The sequence below is a fragment of the Mus caroli genome, unplaced genomic scaffold (genome assembly GCF_978045245.1).
Source record: "Mus caroli unplaced genomic scaffold, Mus_caroli_1 scaffold_19, whole genome shotgun sequence".
Lineage (NCBI taxonomy): Eukaryota > Metazoa > Chordata > Mammalia > Rodentia > Muridae > Mus > Mus caroli.
In genome coordinates this window covers 34,882,729-34,904,557 of record NW_028227274.1, presented here as the reverse complement: position 1 = coordinate 34,904,557, position 21,829 = coordinate 34,882,729, and the positions used below count along the sequence as shown (strand labels likewise).

At 41.8% G+C, this 21,829-nt stretch overlaps 2 protein-coding genes across 2 annotated transcripts; both read right to left on the bottom strand.

Annotated features, from left to right (window-relative positions):
• Positions 1–77: 77 nt before the first annotated feature.
• LOC110284899 (protocadherin beta-8-like) lies at positions 78–6,084 on the bottom strand. Its single transcript, XM_021150892.3, has one exon. The coding sequence runs from the start codon at positions 5,062–5,064 to the stop codon at positions 2,656–2,658; it is 2,409 nt and encodes an 802-aa protein (XP_021006551.1). The 5' UTR covers positions 5,065–6,084; the 3' UTR covers positions 78–2,655.
• Positions 6,085–6,297: 213 nt separating this feature from the next.
• Positions 6,298–9,515, bottom strand: LOC110284911 (protocadherin beta-7-like). The gene has a single exon (XM_021150907.2). It carries the CDS (start codon positions 9,381–9,383, stop codon positions 6,981–6,983), a length of 2,403 nt encoding a protein of 800 aa, XP_021006566.1. The 5' UTR covers positions 9,384–9,515; the 3' UTR covers positions 6,298–6,980.
• Between the last annotated feature and the right edge of the window lie 12,314 nt (positions 9,516–21,829).

Here is a 21,829-nt window from a genome sequence, read left to right as displayed (position 1 = left end):
TGGACAACATCTGGATGGAAAAGACAAAAAAGGTTCTATAAAGTCTCCAGAACACAATGTGTTCCCATGGACTTCTCTTGTTAGTTCAATTAGACACTTATTGGTTTTTTTTTTTTATTTACAAAACTATGGGATAATACATTTTATTGTTTTAAGCAACTTCCTGTGAATTTTCTGACAGCAACAGAGAAACAAAACAGGACATAAATATGGAGTATTGTGTCGAAACACCAAAAACTGATAGCTTCTATATGAATAGTATGATTATTTTAAGTGCTAAAAAATTTCTTATTCAGTTGTGCTGAGTCGTTCTTTTTAAAAAGTCATGTATGGCCCTCTGATGTTTTATAGCATTATTTAAATGAAGTCATCAATGGGCATTATTTTGCCAAAGATAAAAGGTTAACTGCACCAGAAAGTAATTGGAAACATCATTTTCTACAGAATTTTAAGAATCTCTCAGTTATTTAAGTGTGAAAATTAATCCAGAACATTGCTTGTAGTTTCCTTAAATTAGTTTTCAGCTAAACTTCTAGAAAGCAATTGCTTTCAAACACATACACAATGCTGAAGTGAGCATAAGCTATTCAATTTTAATAGTGGGCTCACTGTATACAAAGTATATAATATTTTAGAGTTTATAGAAGATGACTGAAGAGACAGATACAAGGTTCAATAAACACAACCATAGAGTGATTCTGCTGCCCATATAGGACAACTCACTTCCACAATAAAGCATATGACTCATTGAGTACCCACAAGAATATTATCAGGCTGATTTCTCCGTCATGAAGAGCAGTTGTAGTGTGATCCAATTTTACTTAGGTCATTGATTTTTGTGAGCGCTTTGGGTTATTTTCTAAGCAGTGTGGTCAGTGCTATAGAAAGAAATACAAACTATGAGCTAAAGATTACATTTACACAAGGTCATTTTTTATTCATAGAATGGGACAAATGGATTTCTCTCCATAGGAAAATAATTCTACCAGTATATGCTTATCAGAAAAGCATATTACTAAGAACGGGGTCATTAGAATCAGGTAACTAGGATTGTATCTCAGACCTTTCCTTTTATTGCCCAGAATTGTGACCAGTTAGTCAGTGTTTCCACAGAGCTCTCTGGCTAGTCTAGATAACTGAGCAACGAAGGTAGACATCAACTTCTGACCTCAACATGCAGAGGCGCAAGGACATCTGCAAGCACTCACACACCAACAGGCACACAAACACACAAACAAACACACAAATAGATTCCATAGCATGAGAACTGACCAAGCTAGAATAATGACATGGGACTTCCTTTATTTCTGAATTTTTTTGTTTTTGTTTTTTCAAGACAGGGTTTCTCTGTATAGCCCTGGTTGTCCTGGAACTAACTCACTTTGTAGACCAGGCTAGCCTCGAACCCAGAAATCTGCCTGCCTCTGCCGCCCAAGTGCTGGGATTAAAGGCGTGCGCCACCACCGCCCAGCTTATTTTTGAATTTTTAAAAAGGCTTAGAAATTGGCAATGCATGGAATAATATAAGAACTCCCGAGTTGCCAGGGATCATCTCCGCTAAGTCCATTTGATGCTACTTTAGCCTGTCACTCCTATCACAGAGCCAACATGAGTATTTGTGCACTCATGATACCATGAACATCCTAGGAAGAACATAGTATGAACAAAGGGTGAAATCCCTTTCCAGGTGAGACATCTCCCTTTACAAGTGTTCTTGGGCGTTTACAGTGGTAGATCAGAGAGACAGTCCTTAGTTGGTATGCATAGGTCCCACCAGTTTCTCTTCAACTGAAGAGCTGTGGAAGGTACCACATCTTACATCTCACTATAAGCTAGCCATATGCCCTAATCTATTTGCTAGAGGAAAAAAAGACAGTGAAAATGTATTCTTTTAACTAAGCATATGACTGACAAGAAAGAAATGTGGAACGACAACAAAGAAGGAAAAAAAATCAATACTGGCTGATGCAGTTTCTCTGACTGGCAAGTATTTAACAGAAGCGAAAACTCAATGCTACTGCCATGCTCTTTCAACCTACCAGGTAAATAAGGGACACCGTTCTGAAACCTCAACACCAACCAAAAAACAAGCAAGCAAGCAAGCAAGCAAGCAAGCAAGCAAGCAAACAAAGTAGGAAGCAGTTTAAAGTAGTGATATGAAAACTAATAGCAAGCTAATGAGGAGCCATGTGGTTATCTAAGATTTTTAAGAGAAAACATCAACAAAGACAGTCCATAGTGGCCAAATAAAGCAAAAGGCAGAGCCCTCAGTGAGCCCCTCGTTCTCCTATCTGATTAGACCTCATTGTGTTGAGCATTGCTATGTAGTGTGTATTCAGTGGTCAACAATGAGTGAGAGAACACACCCTGAATTCCATCTGAATGGATTGAATTGATTTCCCCTTTTTACCCTCTTGTACATTCCCAAATCATCCCAGAACAAAGATTTGTGCAACTAGTGACACATTAAACAAACAAACAAGCAAAATTAAAATATTTCATTTTCCAGTCTGGAGAAAAGCTGAGATACTTTCTAAAACCACGGAGAGAATAGCCTGCAAACAAGTTTTAAGTATGCTTTAGAAGTTCAAAATGGGCACAGCAAGAAAAGTAGTTGAGTATATGATAAAATCCATTACACATGATGAAAAGCAATTATTTTAACTGAATACCAAAACTCCAGTCGTTCCTAGAGTTGGGATTTTCACCCATTTCTGGTCTAAGAGAATGGTCTTGAAAATTAGGTAAAATTGGTTTCAGATATTTGAACTCACCAGTCCCAGAGTCTCCGGTAAGACACACCTCATATTGGTAGCTCTGAGACAGGGTCCCTGTGCCACTGACATCCACCAGGTGGCCAGGAAAGTGTCCCTCAGGCACAGAGCAGCCACCCAGAGAGACCTCCCTGGCCCTCCTGCACAGCCTCACCCCCACAAACAGCAGCACAGACACCAGGAAGAGAGAAGACACAGAAGCTAAGGCAATGACCAGGTACAATGTGAGCTCACTGTCCTCATGGTCAGGATCACGCGCCACCTCAGGCAGAGGCAGGTAGGGCTGAGAGAAGCCATCCACCAGCAGCACATGCAGTGTGACACTGGCAGAGCGCGGAGGATCACCATTGTCCTTGACTAGCAGTACCAGCCTGTGCTTAGGCACTTCGCGCTCGCTCAGCAGCCTGGAGGTACGTACCTCACCGTTGTGTGCCCACACGCTGAACAGCCCGGGCTCCGTAGCTTTGAGCAGCTGGAATGACAGCCAGGCATTCTGGCCAGAGTCACGATCCACAGCCACCACCTTGGTGACCAGGTAACCGGGCTCCGCCGCCCTGGGCAGCAGCTCAGTGTAGGGTGCAGAGGCGTTCTGCATCGGGTAGAGCACGAAGGGTGCGTTGTCATTGTCGTCCAGCACCACCACGCGCACCAGTGCCTGGCTGCTGAGTGCGGGTGAGCCTCCGTCTGTGGCGCCCACATGGAACTCAAAGGCCTGCAGGGCCTCATAGTCCAGTGCCCTGAGCACGAACAGCTGCCCATTGTCTGCGTTGATGGAGATGAACGAGGCGAGGGCCAGCTGGTGGTCGTGGGGCGGCAGCAGCGAGTAGGTGATGTGAGCATTGGAGCCTGAGTCTGAGTCTGTGGCACTGATGGTGCCTATGTGCAGGGCAGGGCTGTTGTTCTCGCGGATGAACATTGTATAGGAGGCTTGGGTGAAGATGGGGGCGTTGTCGTTGATGTCAGAGACCTGCACTGTTAAGTTGACTTGTGTTTTCAGGATGGGACTCCCCATGTCTGCAACGGTGATGGTGATGTTGTATTCTGCTACAGTCTCTCTGTCCAGTGGTTTTTGTGATAACAGCGTATAAAAGTTTTCCCCAGAAGGCTTTAGGAAGAAGGGTAGATCGTCCTGAATGGAACAACTTATTTTCCCATTTTCTCCCGAATCTAGATCAGAAACGCTAAAAACTGCCACCATAGTTTCTGGTAAGTTCTCAGGGATGGAGTTGGTAAATGCAGACAGGATAATCTCTGGAGCATGGTCATTCACATCCATGACTTGGGCCAGAATCGTGCATTTTCCAGAAAAGGTCCCAGCATCTCTTGCTTCAATATTGAATTCATAGGACTGAGTCTTTTCAAAATCAAGGTGATCTTTCAATCGTACTTCCCCTGTCAAGGGGTGGATTGAAAATGTTTTGCTAATATCATCTGAAACCTGGAAAAGTGAATAGGAGATCTCTCCATTGACTCCAATGTCCTTGTCTGTAGCAGAGACAGTGATGATCAGAAAGCCTATTGGACTGTCCTCAGGGATCTGCACCCTATAAAAAAACTGCTCAAATTGAGGAGCATTATCATTGATGTCCAGGACTTCAATGTGGACTTCAGTAGTTCCAGACCTAGGCGGAGAGCCGCCATCCTGCGCTGTGAGGGTTAGCCTGAGCTCAGCTTCCTCCTCTCTATCCAGTGCTCTATCTAGTACCAGTTCAGGGTATTTCTTGCCATCGCTGCGTTTCCGAGTGAGCACACGAAAATAGGAATTGGAACTGACCAGATAGTTGTCAATGCCGTTTTGGCCTACATCCATGTCCTGAGCACTCTTCAGAGGAAATGTAGCTCCAGGAAGACTGCTTTCTGATATCTTTAGCATGATCTCTTTGTCCAGGAATTCTGGAGAGTGGTCATTTATGTCTGTGACTTCTAGCTCAGCTTGAAAAATATCCAAGGGGTTGTCTAGCAACACTTGGAAGCTTAGCAAGCATGGCTCTGTATGCCCACAAAGTTTTTCCCTGTCCATTTTCTCATTTAACAGCAAATCCCCTGTCTTCTGATTCAGCTGCAAATGTAGTTTGTTACCTTTAGAAATGACCTTAGCTCCTCTCCGGGAGAGTTCCAGCTGCCCAAGACCCAGGTCTTTTACTAAATTGGTTACAAAGGACCTATCCTCCTTTTCCTCCACCACAGAATAGCGCCTCAGTTCCCCTGCAGTCGTTAGAGGGAAGCCTAATAGGAGAAAGAAAAACAGGACTTGCCTTTGTCTGCAAATGAGCTTCCTGCTGGCCTCCATTGTTCTTGGTGGTACAGAGTCCTGAAGGATGTTTCAGCAGAACTATAAACTCCCCTAGTATCTGGTACTGTAGTTATCTCACCAGATACCTGAGAATTCTTTCAGTCCTTTTTCGAGGGCTGAGACCTCCTTTCTGAAGCATCCAGTCCAGGCTTCTCTGGGCTTCCGGGCTTCTGCAGGATTTTTTTTTTTCTTTTCCCCTATTAATGGAACCACAACTGCCTTCTAGGTTTTACTTTCTTATCCTGCAGCGCCGCCTTGTGTTCTCACAGCATCTTAACATTTTATGTGATGAAAATGGATGTTAAAAACCTAAAGCTACCTTTATCTGGCAGTGGGCAAGATAAAAGTCCCACCTCCCTTATTGCTGTGCCTTCCTGGGCAGACAACTTCCTGAAGGTCACACAAGAGAAATGTCATTGCTGGAGAGTTTTTCAATAATTCTTATTGAGTTTGGGGTAAAAGGTACACATTTAAATCACAACCTGTAAGGAAAAATATTTGCAAGAAATATATACATGTGTTTGCATGTAGGTTCCTTGTAACTGAAGATTTGGGGAATTATATATTTTTAGTGTGATGAACTACAGAAAGAGTATCTGTGATTCTTGTGCAAATTATTTATCCTCTTTGCTCTAGATTCCTTATCTACAGATGAGATAATAGTGCCTAGGTCCAAGGACTGTTGTGAATCCTCCATTTTCACAAACAAGAAACAGGAGTTTCTGGAGGGAGAGTAACCCAACACTATATGGAAATTTGGTGTAGAGAACTCCCTCCTTCTCCTCTCCTTCTTCTCCCCATCTTCTCTTGGTTCCTGAGACAAGGTCTCTCTACGTAGCTGTTGGATATCATGGAACTCTTTCATAGACCAGGCTGCTTCCAAATTCACAGAGATTCCACCTGTATCTGCCTCCCAATTATTGGCATTAAAGGTGTGTTTTACTATGCCCAACACTCAACTTTTTTAGACGTTAAGATTTAGTTAAGTGAGAGCTTTAAGAGTAGTTGGATAATAAACTCCCAGTGGTGTGTGTGTGTGTGTGTGTGTGTGTGTGTGTGTGTGTGTGTGAGTTTATAAGGAAGTGAGGCTGCAGGCTAGGCTAAGCAGAGTGTAGCTATTTCTGAATACAGGAGAGGCTGATGAGCAATGTGAGTAGGACACATGATATCTAGTAATAGAAAACAGCATAATGTTGCCAAGTCACCTGCCTGGAGATGGACAGAACAAGGAACCTTCCACACTTCAAACAAGAAAAACAAAATGGAAACAATCAGGAGATGCTCTGCTCTGCCAGTTAATAATTATGGATCTTACCAAGTCTCTACCAACTTCTACTTGTTCATTATTGAGATACCGCCACTTATTGGCTTCTTCTGAAATAAAGGTGATAGGCTGAGGCCTGTGGTAGCTGAAACTTGAAAGTCGGGCAGGAAAATAAAAAGTTCAAAGCTATCCTGGACATGGACACAGAGAGACCATGTCCCCAAGGTGATGAAATCATGTATGATGCACAGTAATTACTAAAGAAACTTTAAATTTTTTATATAATATAACCTCTCAAAATGTAGGGTATGTCTACATTTATATGTAATTCCAGTAGACACAGAACATAATTATAAATGAAAAATGTAGATATGGAAAAACAGTTTAAACCATCTCTACCAAGATTTGTTGTTTAATAGATTGCAGTTCAACAAATCTTCAAAAACAAAGAGAAATCAAATTAGATTTGAGATAGCACACAACACACGCATCTCATAAATTAAAGAAAAGGTTCTTGGGAATAAATACAGGTATTCTTTTCTGTCCTAAATTAGTTAACTTCTAGATGTTAACATGAAATCATTCTTCATTACACAACAAGGGTATAGTTTACATTAGAGCTTCATCCATGGGCAGAAGGGATTAGCTTTCATTCTATTTCTCTCCCTGTGCTTTCGGTTAGGAAGTTAGAGGCAATTGGACTTAGAAACTTAAATTCACTGGTTATCCCTGATCCTCCAGTCAGACACACTTCATACTGGTAGTTCTGGGACAGGGTCCCTGCACTGCTGACATCCACCAGGTGGCCAGGAAAGTGTTCTTCAGGCACAAAGCAGACACCCGGAGAGGCCGCCCTGGTCCTCCTGCATAGTCTTACTCCAACGAACAGCAGCACAGACACCAGGAAGAGAGAAGACACAGAAGCCAAGGCAATGACCAGGTACAGTGTTAGCTTATCATCTTCTTGTGCAGGATCGCGCGCCACCTCTGGCAGAATCAGGAAGGGCTGAGAGAAGCCATCCACCAGCAACACATGCAGTGTGACACTGGCAGAGCGTGGAGGCTCTCCATTATCCTTGACCACCACTAGCAGCCTGTGCTTGGGTGCATCTCGCTCGCTCAGCAGCCTAGTGGTGCGCACCTCACCATTGTGCGCCCACACGCTAAACAGTCCGGGCTCCGTGGCCTTAAGCAACTGAAATGACAGCCAGGCATTCTGGCCAGAATCGCGGTCCACTGCCACCACCTTGGTGACCAGGTAGCCAGGCTCCGCAGCCCTGGGCAACAGCTCAGTGTAGGGTGCAGAGGCGTTCTGCATCGGGTAGAGCACGAAGGGTGCATTGTCATTGTCGTCCAGTATCACCACGCGCACCAGAGCCTGGCTGCTGAGTGCAGGCGAGCCTTGGTCTATTGCACCCACGTGGAACTCGAAGGCCTGCAGGGCCTCATAGTCCAGCGCCCTGAGCGCGAACAGTTGCCCATTGTCTGCATTGATGGAGATGAGCGAGTCCAGAGCCAGCTGCGGGTCGTGGGGCGGCAGCAGCGAGTAGGTGATGTGGGCATTGGAGCCTGAGTCTGAGTCTGTGGCGCTGATGGTGCCTATGTGCAATGCAGGGCTGTTGTTCTCACGGACCGACATGGTGTAGGAGGTTTGGATGAAGGCGGGGGCGTTGTCGTTGATGTCGGACACCTGCACTGTTATGGTGTGTTGGGTTGTGAGCCTGGGGGTGCCCAGGTCGGTGACTGTGATGGTGATGTTGTATTCAGTGTTTGATTCTCTATCTAAAGGCTTCTCTGTTACCAGAGTATAGAAATTTTCCACAGATGGCTTCAGGATGAAAGGAAGATCATTCTCAATGGAGCACAGGGTTTTCCCATTGTTCCCTGAATCTCTGTCTCTAATTTTAAATACAGCCACAACTGTCTCTGGTGAATTTTCTGGAATTGGGCTATTAAGTGACGACAGGAGAAATTCAGGTGGATTATCATTCACGTCCATTACCTCTACAACCACAGCACACTTCCCAGAAAGTCCACCACCATCTCTGGCCTGAATAGTTATCGAATAAGTTTGAATCGCTTCATAGTTGAGTTCGCGTTTAAGATAAAGTTCGCCAGATGTAGAATTGATTTGAAACGTTTGGAGAATTCTTTCAGTGGCATAAGAAAACGTGTAGGCTATCTGTCCATAGCTTCCTGTGTCTAAGTCCCTGGCAGACACAGCGACAACCAAGGAGCCAACAGGGGTGTTTTCAGGCGACTGAACTTTGTAAAGTGGCTGCACGAATTGAGGGGAGTTGTCATTTATGTCCAACACCAAAATTTGCACCAAGGCTGTCCCAGATCTGGGTGGAGAGCCACCATCTAAGGCTGTGAGAGTTAAAGTGAATTCTGGTATTTCTTCCCGGTCCAGCATTTTATCCAGTACCAGTTCAGGAATGATAGTCCCCTCCCCTCCATCATGCACGTGAATATGGAAATAATCATTGGGGCTGATGGTGTAGTTACTCAGGCTGTTCGTTCCCACATCGGCATCCTGTGCCCTCTCCAAGAAGAACGTCGCCCCTGGCATGGTACTTTCTGATATTTTCAAGAGTATTTCTTTGTCTAGGAATACTGGAGAATTATCATTTATATCTTTGATATGTAGCGCAGCACGATAAATATGAAATGGTCTTTCCAACAGCAACTGGAAAGTCAGCACACAGGGCTCTGTGGGGCCGCATAGGTCCTCTCGGTCCAGCTTCTCATTTAGAATTAGTTCTCCAGTAAGTGGACTGAGCAGTAAAAATCGTGTGTTCTGGTCTGAAACAATTCTAGCTTCCCGGGCTGACAGTTCCCCCAGCCCCAACCCCAAATCCTTTGCTAGATTGGCTAGGAAAGTGCCTCTCTCGGTTTCCTCTGCCACAGAATACTGAAGCTGTTCGGCGCTAGCCCAAGACGCTCCCAGAAACACACAAAGAAACAGTACTTGCCTTTTCTGCACAGCTTGCTCCAATCTGGCCTCCATTCTTTCCAAGACTTTCAAAATAAAACCCCAAATTCCTTCCATTTAGCCTCAAGCAGCTCCCTGGAATGCCTGCAGCTGGAATCCTTAGGAATGACCCGGACACTAGCAATTCCTGTGAGAAGAGAGGGGTGCCTTCTCCAGGGCTTGCTACCGCTAGCTATATCATTTCCTATGGCTTTGTCGGAAGTCTGAAATATATCCTTTGTGCATCCCTCCCCTTTCCCTTTCCATACCTTTCCTCTTTTTAGCCTGCAGCGCCACCTTGCGTTTTGTGAGTGCTATTCTCTTTCTCAAGAGTAGAAGAAAAAAAAATTATCTTGGATTAAAAGCACTCCTCACCAGTGTTTATACTTAACTCGGACTCCCTACCAAAATTTAAGAAAATCTGAAAAGCTGTTAGCATTATTTATCTTTTCCTAATATTGTCAGCAGTGTCTCATATCCTATCTACCTTCTACTTGTGATGAGACTTGTAAAAACTTCAGGTAATTGACAGTTTTAAAATCCATGTCCCCCCCCCCCCCCCAAACAAAATGTAGCCTTTATCTCAAGAAAAAAAAAAAAACACCACCACCACCAAAAACCCAGGAACACCAACAGGTGTAAAATACAATGAGCCTGCCTTTTTCTCACCTTCTCTGGTTTTTAGTCACACCTCTACTACTGATTTTAAAAGTGTATCTTAGTCTCAGACATCAACTGAGTCCTTTGTAAGCTGGGTTACATTTGAAGTCTTTAATGTCTGTTTTCACTTGCAATGTATTAGGAAAATTGTTGTGTAATAATTATGCTTCCCACCCTTATTTAGTAACTGTCTAGAAAATTGTCCATTTCTTCTAGGTTTTCCAGTTTTGTTGAATATAGGCTTTTGTAGTAGGATTTGATTATTTTTTGGATTTCCCCAGTTTCTGTTGTTATATCTCCTTTTTTCATTTCTGCTTTTGTTAACTTGGATACTGTCTCTGTGCCCTCTGGTTAGTTTGGCTAAGGGTTTATCTGTCTTGTTGATTTTCTCAAAGAACCAGCTCCTGGTTTTGTTGGGTCTTTGTATAGTTCTTCTTGTTCCTAATTGGTTGATTTCAGCTCTGAATTTGATTATTTCCTGCTGTCTACTCCTCTTGGGTGTATTTGCTTCTTTTTGTTCTAGAGCTTTCAGGTGTGCAGTCAAGCTGCTAGTGTATGCTCTCTCCAGTTTCTTTTTGGAGGCACTCAGAGTAGAGTTTTCCTCTTAGCACTGCTTTCATTGTGGCCCATTAGTTTGGGTATGTTATGCTTTCATTTTTATAAAATTCTAAAAAGTCTTTAATTTCTTTCTTTATTTCTTCTTGACCAAATTATCATTGAGTAGGGCATTGTTCAGCTTCCATGTGTATGTGTGCTTTCTGTTTTTGTTGTTATTGAAGACCACAGTCTTAGTCCATGGAGATCTGATAGGATGCAAGGGATTATTTAAGTCTTCTTGTATCTGTTGAGGCCTGTTTTGTGACTGATTATATGGTCAATTTGGAGAGGGTACCATGAGGTGCTGTGAAGAAAGTATATTCTTTTGTTTTAGGATGAAGTGTTATAAAGAGATCTGTTAAATCTATTTGGTCCATAACTTCTGTTAGTTTCAATGTGTCTCTGTTTAGTTTCTGTTTCTATGATCTGTCCATTGATAAGAGTGGGGTGTTGAATTCTCTCACTATTATTGTGAGGTGCAATGTGTACTTTGAACTTTAGTAAAGTTTCTTTTATGAATGTAGGTGCTCTTGCATTTGAGGCATAGATGTTCAGAATTGAGAGTTCTTCTTGGTAGATTTTTCCTTTGATGAGTATGTAGTATGATTCCTTATCCTTTTTGATAACTTTTGGTTGAAAGTTGATTTTATTTGATATTAGAATGACCACTCCAGTTTGTTTCTTGGGACCATTTCCTTGGAAAATTGTTTTTCATCCCTTTACCCTGAGGTAATGTCTGTCTTTGACACTGAGGTGCATTTCCTGTATGCAGCAAAATGCTGGGTCCTGTTTACATATGTCTATGTCTTTTTATTGGGAAGTTGAGTCCATTGATGTTACGAGATATTAAGGAATAGTGATTGTTGCTTCCTTTTATTTTTGATGTTATTTTTATGTTTATGTGGCTATTTTCTTTTGCGTTTGTTGAAAGAAGATTACCTTCTTGCTTTTTCTAGGGTGTAGCTTCCGTCCTTGTGTTGGCATTTTCCATCTATTATCCTTGATAGGGCTCGATTTGTTGAAAGATATTGTGTAAATTTGGTTTTGTCATGGAATATCTTGGTTTCTCTATCTATGGCAATTGAGAGTTTTGTTGGGTATAGTAATCTGGGCTGGCATTTGTGTTCTTTTAGGGTCTGTATAACATCTTCCCAGTATCTTCTAGCTTTCATAGTCTCTGGTGAGAAGTCTGGTGTAATTCTGTTTTTTTGTTTGTTTTTGTTTTTCGAGACAGGGTTTCTCTTTATATCCCTGGCTGTCCTGGAACTCACTCTGAAGACCAGGCTGGCCTCAAACTCAGAAATCTGCCTGCCTCTGCCTCTCAAGTGCTGGGATTAAAGTTGTGCACCACCACCGCCTGGTCCTGGTGTAATTCTGTAGGTCTGCCTTTATACATTCCTTGATCTTTTTCCCTTACTGCTTTCAATATTCTTTCTTTGATTTGTGCACTTCGTGTTTTAACTATTATGTGACAAGAGGAATTTCTTATTTGGTCCAATCTATTTGGAGTTTTGTAGGCCTCTTGTATGTTTATGGGCATCTCTTCAGGTTAGGGAAGTTTTCTTCTATAATTTTGTTGAAGATATTTACTGTCCCTTTAAGTTGGGAATCTTCACTCTCTTCTATAACTATTATCCTTAGATTTGGTCTTCTCATTGTGTCCTGAATTTCTTAGATGTTTTGTGTTAGGAGCTTTTTGCCTTTTGCATTTTCTTTGACTGTTGTGTCAATGTTTTCTATGGTATCTTCTGCACCTGAGTTTCTATCTTCTATCTCTTGTATTCTGTTGGTGATGCTTGCATCTGACTCCTGATCTCTTTCACAGGTTTCCTTTCTCCAGGGTTGTCTCCCTTCATGATTTCTTTATTGTTTCCATTTCCAGTTTTAGATTCTAGATAGTTTTATTCCATTTCTTCACCTGTTTGGTTGTGTTTTCCTGTAATTCTTTAAGGGATTCTTGTGTCTCTTCTTTAAGGACTTCTACCTGTTTATCTGCATTCTTCTATATTTCTCTAAGGGAATTATTTATGCCCTTCTTAAAGTCCTCTATCATCATCAGGAGAACTGATTTTGGATCTTAATCTTGCTTTTCTGATGTGTTGGGCTATTAAGAGCTTGCAGTGGTGGGAGAACTGGGTTCTGATGATGCCAAGTAGCCGTGGTTTCTGTTGGTAAGGTTTTTGCCCTTGCCTCTTGCCTTCTGGTTATCTCTGGTGTTAGCTGGTCTTGCTGTCTCTGATTGTGGCTTGTCCCTCCTGCAAGCCTGTGTGCCAGTACTCCTGGGAGACCAGTTCTCTCCAGGAGGATTTTGAGTATGGAGAGCTGTGGCACAGGGTCAGCTCTGGGGTAAAGGCAGAAACCAGAATGATCCTGTCCCTGGCTGTTTCTTGGTTTTGTGTCCTGATGGCTCTGTGCAGGTTCCTCTTGGGCTAGGAATTTGAGCAGAAGTGGTGGTCTTTCCTTTGCTCACAGGTGTGTCGGTAGTCCTGGGAGACCAGCTCTCTCCTGAAAATATTTGGGTATAATACGACCACTGTGCCACATGATCGGCTCTTGTCTCAGACAGAAACCAGAAGGATCCTGTCCCAGGCTGCTCCTCAGTTCCTGTGTCCTGAGGTCTCTGGGTGGGTCCCTCTGAGGAGAAGTAGTGGTCTTACCTGTGCTCAGAGGCTTGTCAGCACTCCTGGGAGACCAGCTCTCTCCCAGTCGTATTTGGGTATGGAGCACTGTGGCACAGGATCAGCTCCGGGCGCACATGGACCGGAAGAATCCTGTCCCAAGCTGCTCCTCGGTTCCTGTGTGTGGGGCCTTTTCTCTCTGTCTCAGTCTGTTTCTCCATTGTTCTGCAGGGTTGCTTTCTACATCATCTGTCACAGGGCTGTCACACAGCTGTCATCTTGGAACTTCTCATTGTGTCATCTATGGGATTTTCCTTTATTCTAGTTAAATTTCCCAGTTATGGAATTTTTGTAACACTCCGTTTTTCTATTTGCTCATTGGTTTTAAGAAATAACAAAGGTTCCTACGACTGAAAAGATGATATGGTGTTAAGGGACTCACTGATAAATATTCTGCAAGATGCCATTCCCTCTTGTCACAAAGATTCAGACTGGAGAACTATTGTTTGCTCAGCTTGAGATACAGTTGTCATCCAGAAACCATCACACAGATTTTCATTTCCTGTTTCCCCCATTTTGTATGTTCTCTTTTCTGTTTTTTTAAATGTCTGTGTTACTTTTTTTGTTTTATAGGCAGCATCCTATAGTTTCCAGAAAAAGGATGTATGAAAAGAATGTATGAGAGGTTTGTTATGATCTTTGAAAAAATATTTTTGAGTGCATGTGGTGTTTGTATTTATATGCACATGTGCATGTGGATGGATGGATGGATGGATGGATGGATGGATGGATGGATGGTGTGTATGTGTGCTTGCACTTGCATGTGCATGTATGTGGTTGATATCAGAATCTTCATTGGTTTTCTTTTTTTTTTGTTCTAATTTATTTTTTTAAATTAGGTATTTTCTTCATTTACAGTTTAAATGCTATCCCAAATGTCCCCCAGACCCTCCCCCCCTCACTCCCCTACCCACCCACTCCCACTTCTTGGCTCTGGCATTCCCCTGTACTGAGGCATATAAAGTTTGCAAGACCAAGGGGCCTCTCTTCCCAATGATGGCCGACTAGGCCATCTTCTGGTACATATGTAGCTAGAGACATGAGCTCTGGAGGTACTGGTTAGTTCATATTGTTGTTCCACCTATAGGGTTGCAGACCCCTTTAGCTCCTTGGGTACTTTCTCTAGCTCCTCCTTTGGGGGCCCTCTGTTCCATCCAATAGCTGACTGTGAGCATCCACTTCTGTGTTTGCCAGGCCCCAGCATAGCCTCACAAGAGACAGCTATATCAGGGTCCTTTCAGCAAAATCTTGCTGGTGTATGCAATGGTGTCAGCGTTTGGAGGCTGATTATGGGATGGATCCCTGGGTATGGCAGTCTCTAGATGGTCCATCCTTTTATCTCAGCTCCAAACTTTGTCTCTGTAACTCCTTCCATGGTTGTTTTGTTCCCAATTCTAAGAAGGGGTGAAGTGTCCACACTTTGGTTTTCGTTCTTCTTGAGTTTCATGTTTTGCAACTTGTATCTGGGGTATTCTAAGTTTCTGGGCTAATAACCACTTATCAGTGAGTACATATCATGTGAGTTCTTTTATGATTGGGTTACCTCACTCAGGATGATACCCTCCAGCTCCATTCATTTGCCTAGGAATTTCATAAATTCATTCTTTTTAATAGCTGAGTAGTACTCCATTGTGTAAATATACCACATTTTCTGTATCCATTCCTCTGTTGAGGGACATCTGGGTTCTTTCCAGCTTCTCGCTATTATAAGTAAGGCTGCTATGAACATAGTGGAGCATGTGTTCTTCTTAACAGTTGGAACATATTCTGGATATATGCCCAGGAGAGGTATTGCGGGATCCTCCGGTAGGACTATGTCCAATTTTCTGAGGAACCGCCAGACTGTTTTCCAGAGTGGTTATACAAGCTTACAATCCCACCAACAATGGAGGGGTGTTCCTCTTTCTCCACATCCTCTCCAGCATTTGCTGTCACCTGAATTTTTGATCTTAGCCATTCTGACTGGTGTGAGGTGGAATGTCAGGGTTGTTTTGATTTGCAGTTCCCTGATGATTAAGGATGCTGAAATTTTTTTCAGGTGCTTCTCAGTCATCCAGTATTCCACAGGTGAAAATTCTTTGTTTAGCTCTGAGCCCCATTTTTTAATGGGGTTATTTGATTTTCTGGAGTCCACCTTCTTGAGATCTTTATATATATTGGATATTAGGCCCCATATCTAATTTAGGATTGGTAAAAATCCTTTCCCAATCTATTGGTGGCCTTTTTGTCTTTTGCCTTACAGAGGCTTTGCCATTTTATGAGGTCCCATTTGTCCATTCTTGATCTTACAGCACAAGCCATTGCTGTTCTATTCAGGAATTTTCCCCCTGTGCCCACATCTTCGAGGCTTTCCCCCACTTTCTCCTCTATAAGTTTCAGTGTCTCTGGTTTTATGTGGAGTTCCTTGATCCACTTAGATTTGACCTTAGTACAAGGAGATAAATAATGGATTAATTCGAATTCTTCTACATGAAAACCACCAGTTGTGCCAGCACCATTTGTTGAAAATGCTGTCTTTTTTCCACTGGATGGTTTTAGCTCCCTTGTCAAAGATCAAGTGACCATAGGTGTGTGGGTTCATTTCTGGGTCTTCAATTCTATTCCATTTGTCTACTTGTCTGTCGCTATACCAGTACCATGCAGTTTTTATCACAATTGCTCTGTATACAGCTTTAGATCAGGCATGGTGATTCCACCAGAGGTTCTTTTATCATTGAGAAGAGTTTTTGCTATCCTAGGTTTTTTGTTATTCCAGATGAATTTGCAAATTGCCCTTTTTAATTCGTTGAAGGATTGAGTTGGAATTTTTTTTTTTTTTTTGGTTTGGTTTTTCGAGACAGGGTTTCTCTGTATAGCCTTGGCTGTCCTGGAACTCACTTTGTAGACCAGGCTGGACTCGAACTCAGAAATCCACCTGCCTCTGCCTCCCGAGTGCTGGGATTAAAGGCGTGCACCACCACGCCCGGCTGAGTTGGAATTTTGATGAGGATTGCATTGAATCTGTAGATTGCTTTTGGCAAGATAGCCATTTTTACTATATTGATCCTGCCAATACATTAGTATGGGAGATCTTTCCATCTTCTGAGATCTTCTTTGATTTCTTTCTTCAGAGACTTAAAGTTCTTATAATACAGATCTTTTACTTCCTTAGTTAGAGTCACACCAAGGTATTTTATATTATTTGTGACTATTGTGAAGGGTGTTGTTTCCCTTATTTCTTTCTCAGCCTGTTTATTCTTTGTGAAGAGAAAGGCCATTGACTTGTTTGAGTTAATTTTATATCCAGCTACTTCACTGAAGCTGCTTATCAGGTTTAGGAGTTCTCTGGTGGAAATTTTAGGGTTACGTATATATACTATCATATCATCTGCAAATAGTGATATTTTTTACTTCTTCCTTTCCAATTTGTATCCCCTTAGTCTCCTTTTGTTGTCGAATTGCTCTGGCTAGGATTTCAGGAACTATATTGAATAGGTAGGGAGAAAGTGGGCAGGCTTGTCTAGTCCCTGATTTTAGTGGGATTGCTTCCAGCTTCTCACCATTTATTTTGATGTTGGCTACTTGTTTGCTGTAGATTGTTTTTATCATGTTTAGGTATGGGTCTTGAATTCCTGATCCTCCCAATACTTTTATCATGAATGGGTGTTGGATTTTGTCAAATGTTTTCTCTGCATCTAAGAAGATGATCATGTGGTTTTTGTCTTTGAGTTTGTTTATATAGTGGATTATGTTGATGGATTTCCATATTTTAAACCGTCCCTGCATCCTGGGAATGAACCCTACTTGGTCAGCATGGATGACTGTTTTGATGTGTTCTTGGATTCGGTTAGCGAGAATTTTATTGAGGATTTTTGCATCAATATTCATAAGGGAAATTGTTCTGAAGTTCTCTATCTTTGTTGTGTCTTTCTGTGGTTTAGGTATTAGATTAATTGTGGCTTCATAGAATGAATTGGGTAGAGTACCTTCTGATTCTATTTTGTGGAATAGTTTGTGAAAAACTGGAATTCTTTGAAGGTCTGATAGAACTCTGAACTAAACCCATCTGGTCCTGGGTCTTTTTTGGTTGGGAAACTATTAATGACTGCTTCTATTTCTTTAAGGAATATAGGGCTGTTTAGATCATTAATCTGATCTTGATTTAACTTTGGTACCTGGTATCTGTCTAGAAATTTGTCCATTTTATCCAAGTTCTCCAGTTTTGTTGAGTATAGCCTTTTGTAGAAGGATCTGATGGTGTTTTGGATTTCTTCAGGATCTGTTGTTATGTCTCCCTTTTCATTTCTGATTTTGTTAATTAGGATGCTGTCCCTGTCCCCTCTAGTGAGTCTGGCTAAGGGTTTGTCTATCTTGTTGACTTTCTCAAAGAACCAGCTCCTCGTTTGGTTGATTCTTTGAATGGTTCTTCTTGTTTCCACTTGGTTGATTTCATCCCTGAGTTTGATTATTTCCTGCCGTCTATTCCTCTTGGGTGTATTTGCTTCCTTTTGTTCTAGAGCTTTTAGGTGTGTTGTCAAACTGTAAGTGTGTGCTCTCTCTAGTTTCTTTTAGGAGGCACTCAGAGCTATGAACTTTCCTCTTAGAAATGCTTTCATTGTGTCCCATAAGTTTGGATATATTGTGGCTTCATTTTCATTAAATTCTAAAAAGTCTTTAATTATTTCTTTATTTCTTCCTTGACCAAGGCATCATTGAGTGTTGTTCAGTTTCCATGTGAATGCTGGCTTTCTATTATTTATGTTGTTATTGAAGATCAGCCTTACATGGTGATCTGATAGAATGCATGGGAGAATTTCAGTATTTTTGATTCTGTTTAGGCCTGTTTTGTGACCAATTATATGGTCAATTTTGGAGAAGGTACCATGAGGTGCTGAGAAGAAGGTATATCCTTTTGTTTTAGGATAAAATGTTCTGTAGATATCTGCTAAATCCATTTGTTTCATAACTTCTGTTTGTTTCACTGTGTCCCTGTTTAGTTTCTGTTTCCAAGATCTGACTATTGATGAAAGTGGTGTGTTGAAGTCTTCCACTTTTATTGTGTGAGGTGCAATGTGTGCTTTGAGATTTACTAAAGTTTCTTTAATGAATGTGGCTGCCCTTGCATTTGGAGCATAGATATTCAGAATTGAGAGTTCTTCTCGGAAGATTTTACCTTTGATGAGTATGAAGTGTCCCTCCTTGTCTTTTTTCAATACTTTGGGTTGGAAGTTGATTTTATTCGATATTAGAATGGCTACTTCAGCTTGTTTCCTCAGACCATTTGCTTGGAAAATTGTTTTCCAGCCTTTCACTCTGAGGTAGTGTCTGTCTTTTTCCCTGAGATGGGTTTCCTGTAAGCAGCAGAATGTTGGTTCCTGTTTGTGTAGCCAGTCTGTTAGTCTATGTCCTTTTATTGGGGAATTGAGTCCATTGATATTAAGAGATATTAAGGGCAAGTAATTGTTGCTTCCTATTATTTTTATTGTTAGAGTTGGAATTCTGTTCTTGTAGCTGCTTTCTTTTAGGTTTATTGAAGGATTACTTTCTTGCTTTTTCTAGGGCGTGGTTTCTGTCCTTGTATTTTTTTTTCTGTTATGACCTTTGAAGGGCTGCATTCGTGGAAAGATATTGTGTGAATTTGGTTTTGTCATGGAATACTTTGGTTTCTCCATCTATGGTAATTGAAAGTTTGGCTGGGTATAGTAGCCTGGGCTGGCATTTGTGTTCTCTTAGTGTCTCTATAACATCTGTCCAGGATCTTCTGGCTTTCATAGTCTCTGGTGAAAAATCTGGTGTAATTCTAATATCTTACTTTATATCTTACTTGACCTTTTTCCCTTAGTGCTTTTAATATTCTACCTTTATTTAGTGCACTTGTTGTTCTGATTATTACATGTTGGGAGGAATTTCTTTTCTGGTCCAGTCTATTTGGAGTTCTGTAGGCTTCTTGTATGTTCATGGGCATGTCTTTCTTTAGGTTTGGGAAGTTTTCTTCTATAATTTTGTTGAAGATATTTGCTGGCCCTTTAAGTTGAAAATCTTCATTCTCATCTACTCCTATTATCTGTAGGTTTGGTCTTCTCATTGTGTCCTGGATTTCCTGGATGTTTTGAGTTAGGATCTTTTTGCATTTTGCATTTTCTTTGATTGTTGTGCCGATGTTCTCTATGGAATCTTCTGCACCTGAGATTCTCTCTTCCATCTCTTGTATTCTGTTGCTGATGCTCGCATCTGTGGTTCCAGATTTCTTTCCTAGGGTTTCTATCTCCAGCATTGCCTCATTTTGGGTTTTCTTCATTGTGTCTACTTCACTTTTTAGGTCTTGTATGGTTTTGTTCAATTCTATCACCTGTTTGGTTGTGTTTTCCTGTTTTTCTTTAAGGACTTCTACCTGTTTGATTGTGTTTTTCTGTTTTTCTTTAAGGACTTGTACCTCTTTAGCAGTGTTCTCCTGTATTTCTTTAAGTGAGTTATGAAAGTCCTTCTTGATGTCCTCTACCATCATCATGAGATATGCTTTTAAATCCGGGTCTAGCTTTTCGGGTGTGTTGGGGTATCCAGGACTGACTGAGGTGGGAGTGTTGGGTTCTGATGATGGTGAGTGGTCTTGGTTTCTGTTAGTAAGATTCTTATGTTTTCCTTTAGCCATCTGGTAATCTCTGGAGTTAGCTGTTATAGTTGTCTCAGGTTAGAGCTTGTTCCTCTCCTGATTCTGTTAGCCTATATCAGCAGACATGGGAGACTAGCTCTCTCCTTTGTTTCAGTGGTCAGAGTGCTCTCGGCAAGCAAGCTCTCCTCTTGCAGGGAAGGCGCACAGATATCTGGAGTTCAGACCTGCCTCCTGGCAGAAGATGAAGGCCTGAAACAGGGCCTGTCCCAGAAGCTGTGTAACTTCTGTAGTCCACACTCTCACCTACACAGTCTGGTCTCTGAGAGATCCTGGACCAGAGAGGGCTTCCCTAGGTGCTTCGGCAAAGTCCTCCTGGGCAGGGCGGACACCTCTCCTCTGGCAGGGAAAGTGCCCAGATGTCTGGAGCCTGAAACGGGATCTGCCCCAGAAGCTGTGTGGCTTCTGCCTGTCCCAGAAGCTGTTAGTTTCTGTAGTCCACACTCTTACCTGTGCAGACTAGTCTCTGAGGGATCCAGGAACCAAGATGGCTCCCCCAGGTGCTGGTTTTCTTTTTTATTTATTCTTCTCCCATATGTTACATCCCAACCCCACCCCAGTTTCCCCTTTCTCCTCTCCTCCAAGTCCCTTTCCCTCATATCTCCCAGCTCCACTGTTCCTTTCTCTTCATAAAAGGGCAGGTAGACTCCAAGGGATATCAACAAAACATGACATATCAAGTAAGACCAGGCGCATCCCCTTATATTAAGGTTGGATGAGGCAGCAGTAGGAGGGAAAGAGTCCCAAAACCAGGCAAAGGAGTCAGAGACAGCCCTCGCTGCCACTGTTAGTAGTAACTCTACAAAACACCAAGCTACCACAACCATAGAATATAAGCAGAAGACCTAGGTTAGATTCATGCAGGCCCCATAATGGTTGATTCAGTCTTTGTGAGTTCCTATGAGCCCTGCTTAGTTGATTTTGTAGGCCATCTTTTTGTGTCCACCTTACTTTTTAAAGATTTATTTTATGTGTGTATGAATATGTACTGAGTGTCTGTATATGCAGGAGCCTGTAAGGGTGATCATAAGAGGGAGACAGATCTTCTGGTACTATAGTTACAAGTGTTTCTGAACCACTATGTGGGAGCTGTGAACTAAACCTGCATCTTATCAAGAAGAGTTAGTGCTCTTAACTGTTGAATGAATCTCTTCAGCCACTTCCTCTAATCATTTTGAGGCAGGGTTTACCAGTGAGAGGCTTACTACTTGTTGCTTTGGTGAGAACTGGGGCTCTTAACTCAGGTCCTCTTGCTTGCCCAGCAGGCATAATGCTAACTCAGCCATCTCTCCAGTCTCTTTGTTGCTCTTTTTTGTTTGTTGTTTTGACACAAAGACTCACTGTTTAGCCCAGGCTGGCCTTGGACTCACATATAACCACCTGCCTCTGCCTCCAGAGAGTGCTAGGATTAAAGACATGTACCACCATGTCTGGATGCCCTTGTTGGGATCTTAAATCTGTTAAAATATCTTTATTCTACTGTTGAACTTGATTGGACCTATAACTAATTTTTTTAGGTTGAAAATAATTTTCCTTCATAATTTTATCAACGAGCTATTTGAATGACTCTAGTTTCTATGAAATCTGAACCTAATCATTTTCTCATTATCAATATACAACATATATTTTACTCACTGTCGTTGGATTTTATCATTATCCCAATCATTTATAAATTAAACAGTCTCAAATTCTTGGCCTGAGTTTATATTTCATTCATTGTACCAGATAATTGATGGGCCATTTAACCTAGGAAACCAGTTTCCTTCATGTTGTACAGTTTCAATTATTCTACTGAGTCCTCTTTTTCACTGATTCTTCTCTTCTCTCTTTTGCAGAGTTCTTTTGATTCCATTGCTGCACTTCAGTATGGCTTCTCTCATTTCCCTATTTTATTTTTCTTATTGCCAATTAAAATTATTTTTCAATATTTCCCCAGGCATATT

Coding starts and splice junctions, on each gene's coding strand:
- LOC110284911 (XM_021150907.2), bottom strand. CDS start 9,383: ATGGAAGGAATTTGGGGTTTTATTTTGAAAGTCTTGGAAAGAATGGAG.
- LOC110284899 (XM_021150892.3), bottom strand. CDS start 5,064: ATGGAGGCCAGCAGGAAGCTCATTTGCAGACAAAGGCAAGTCCTGTTT.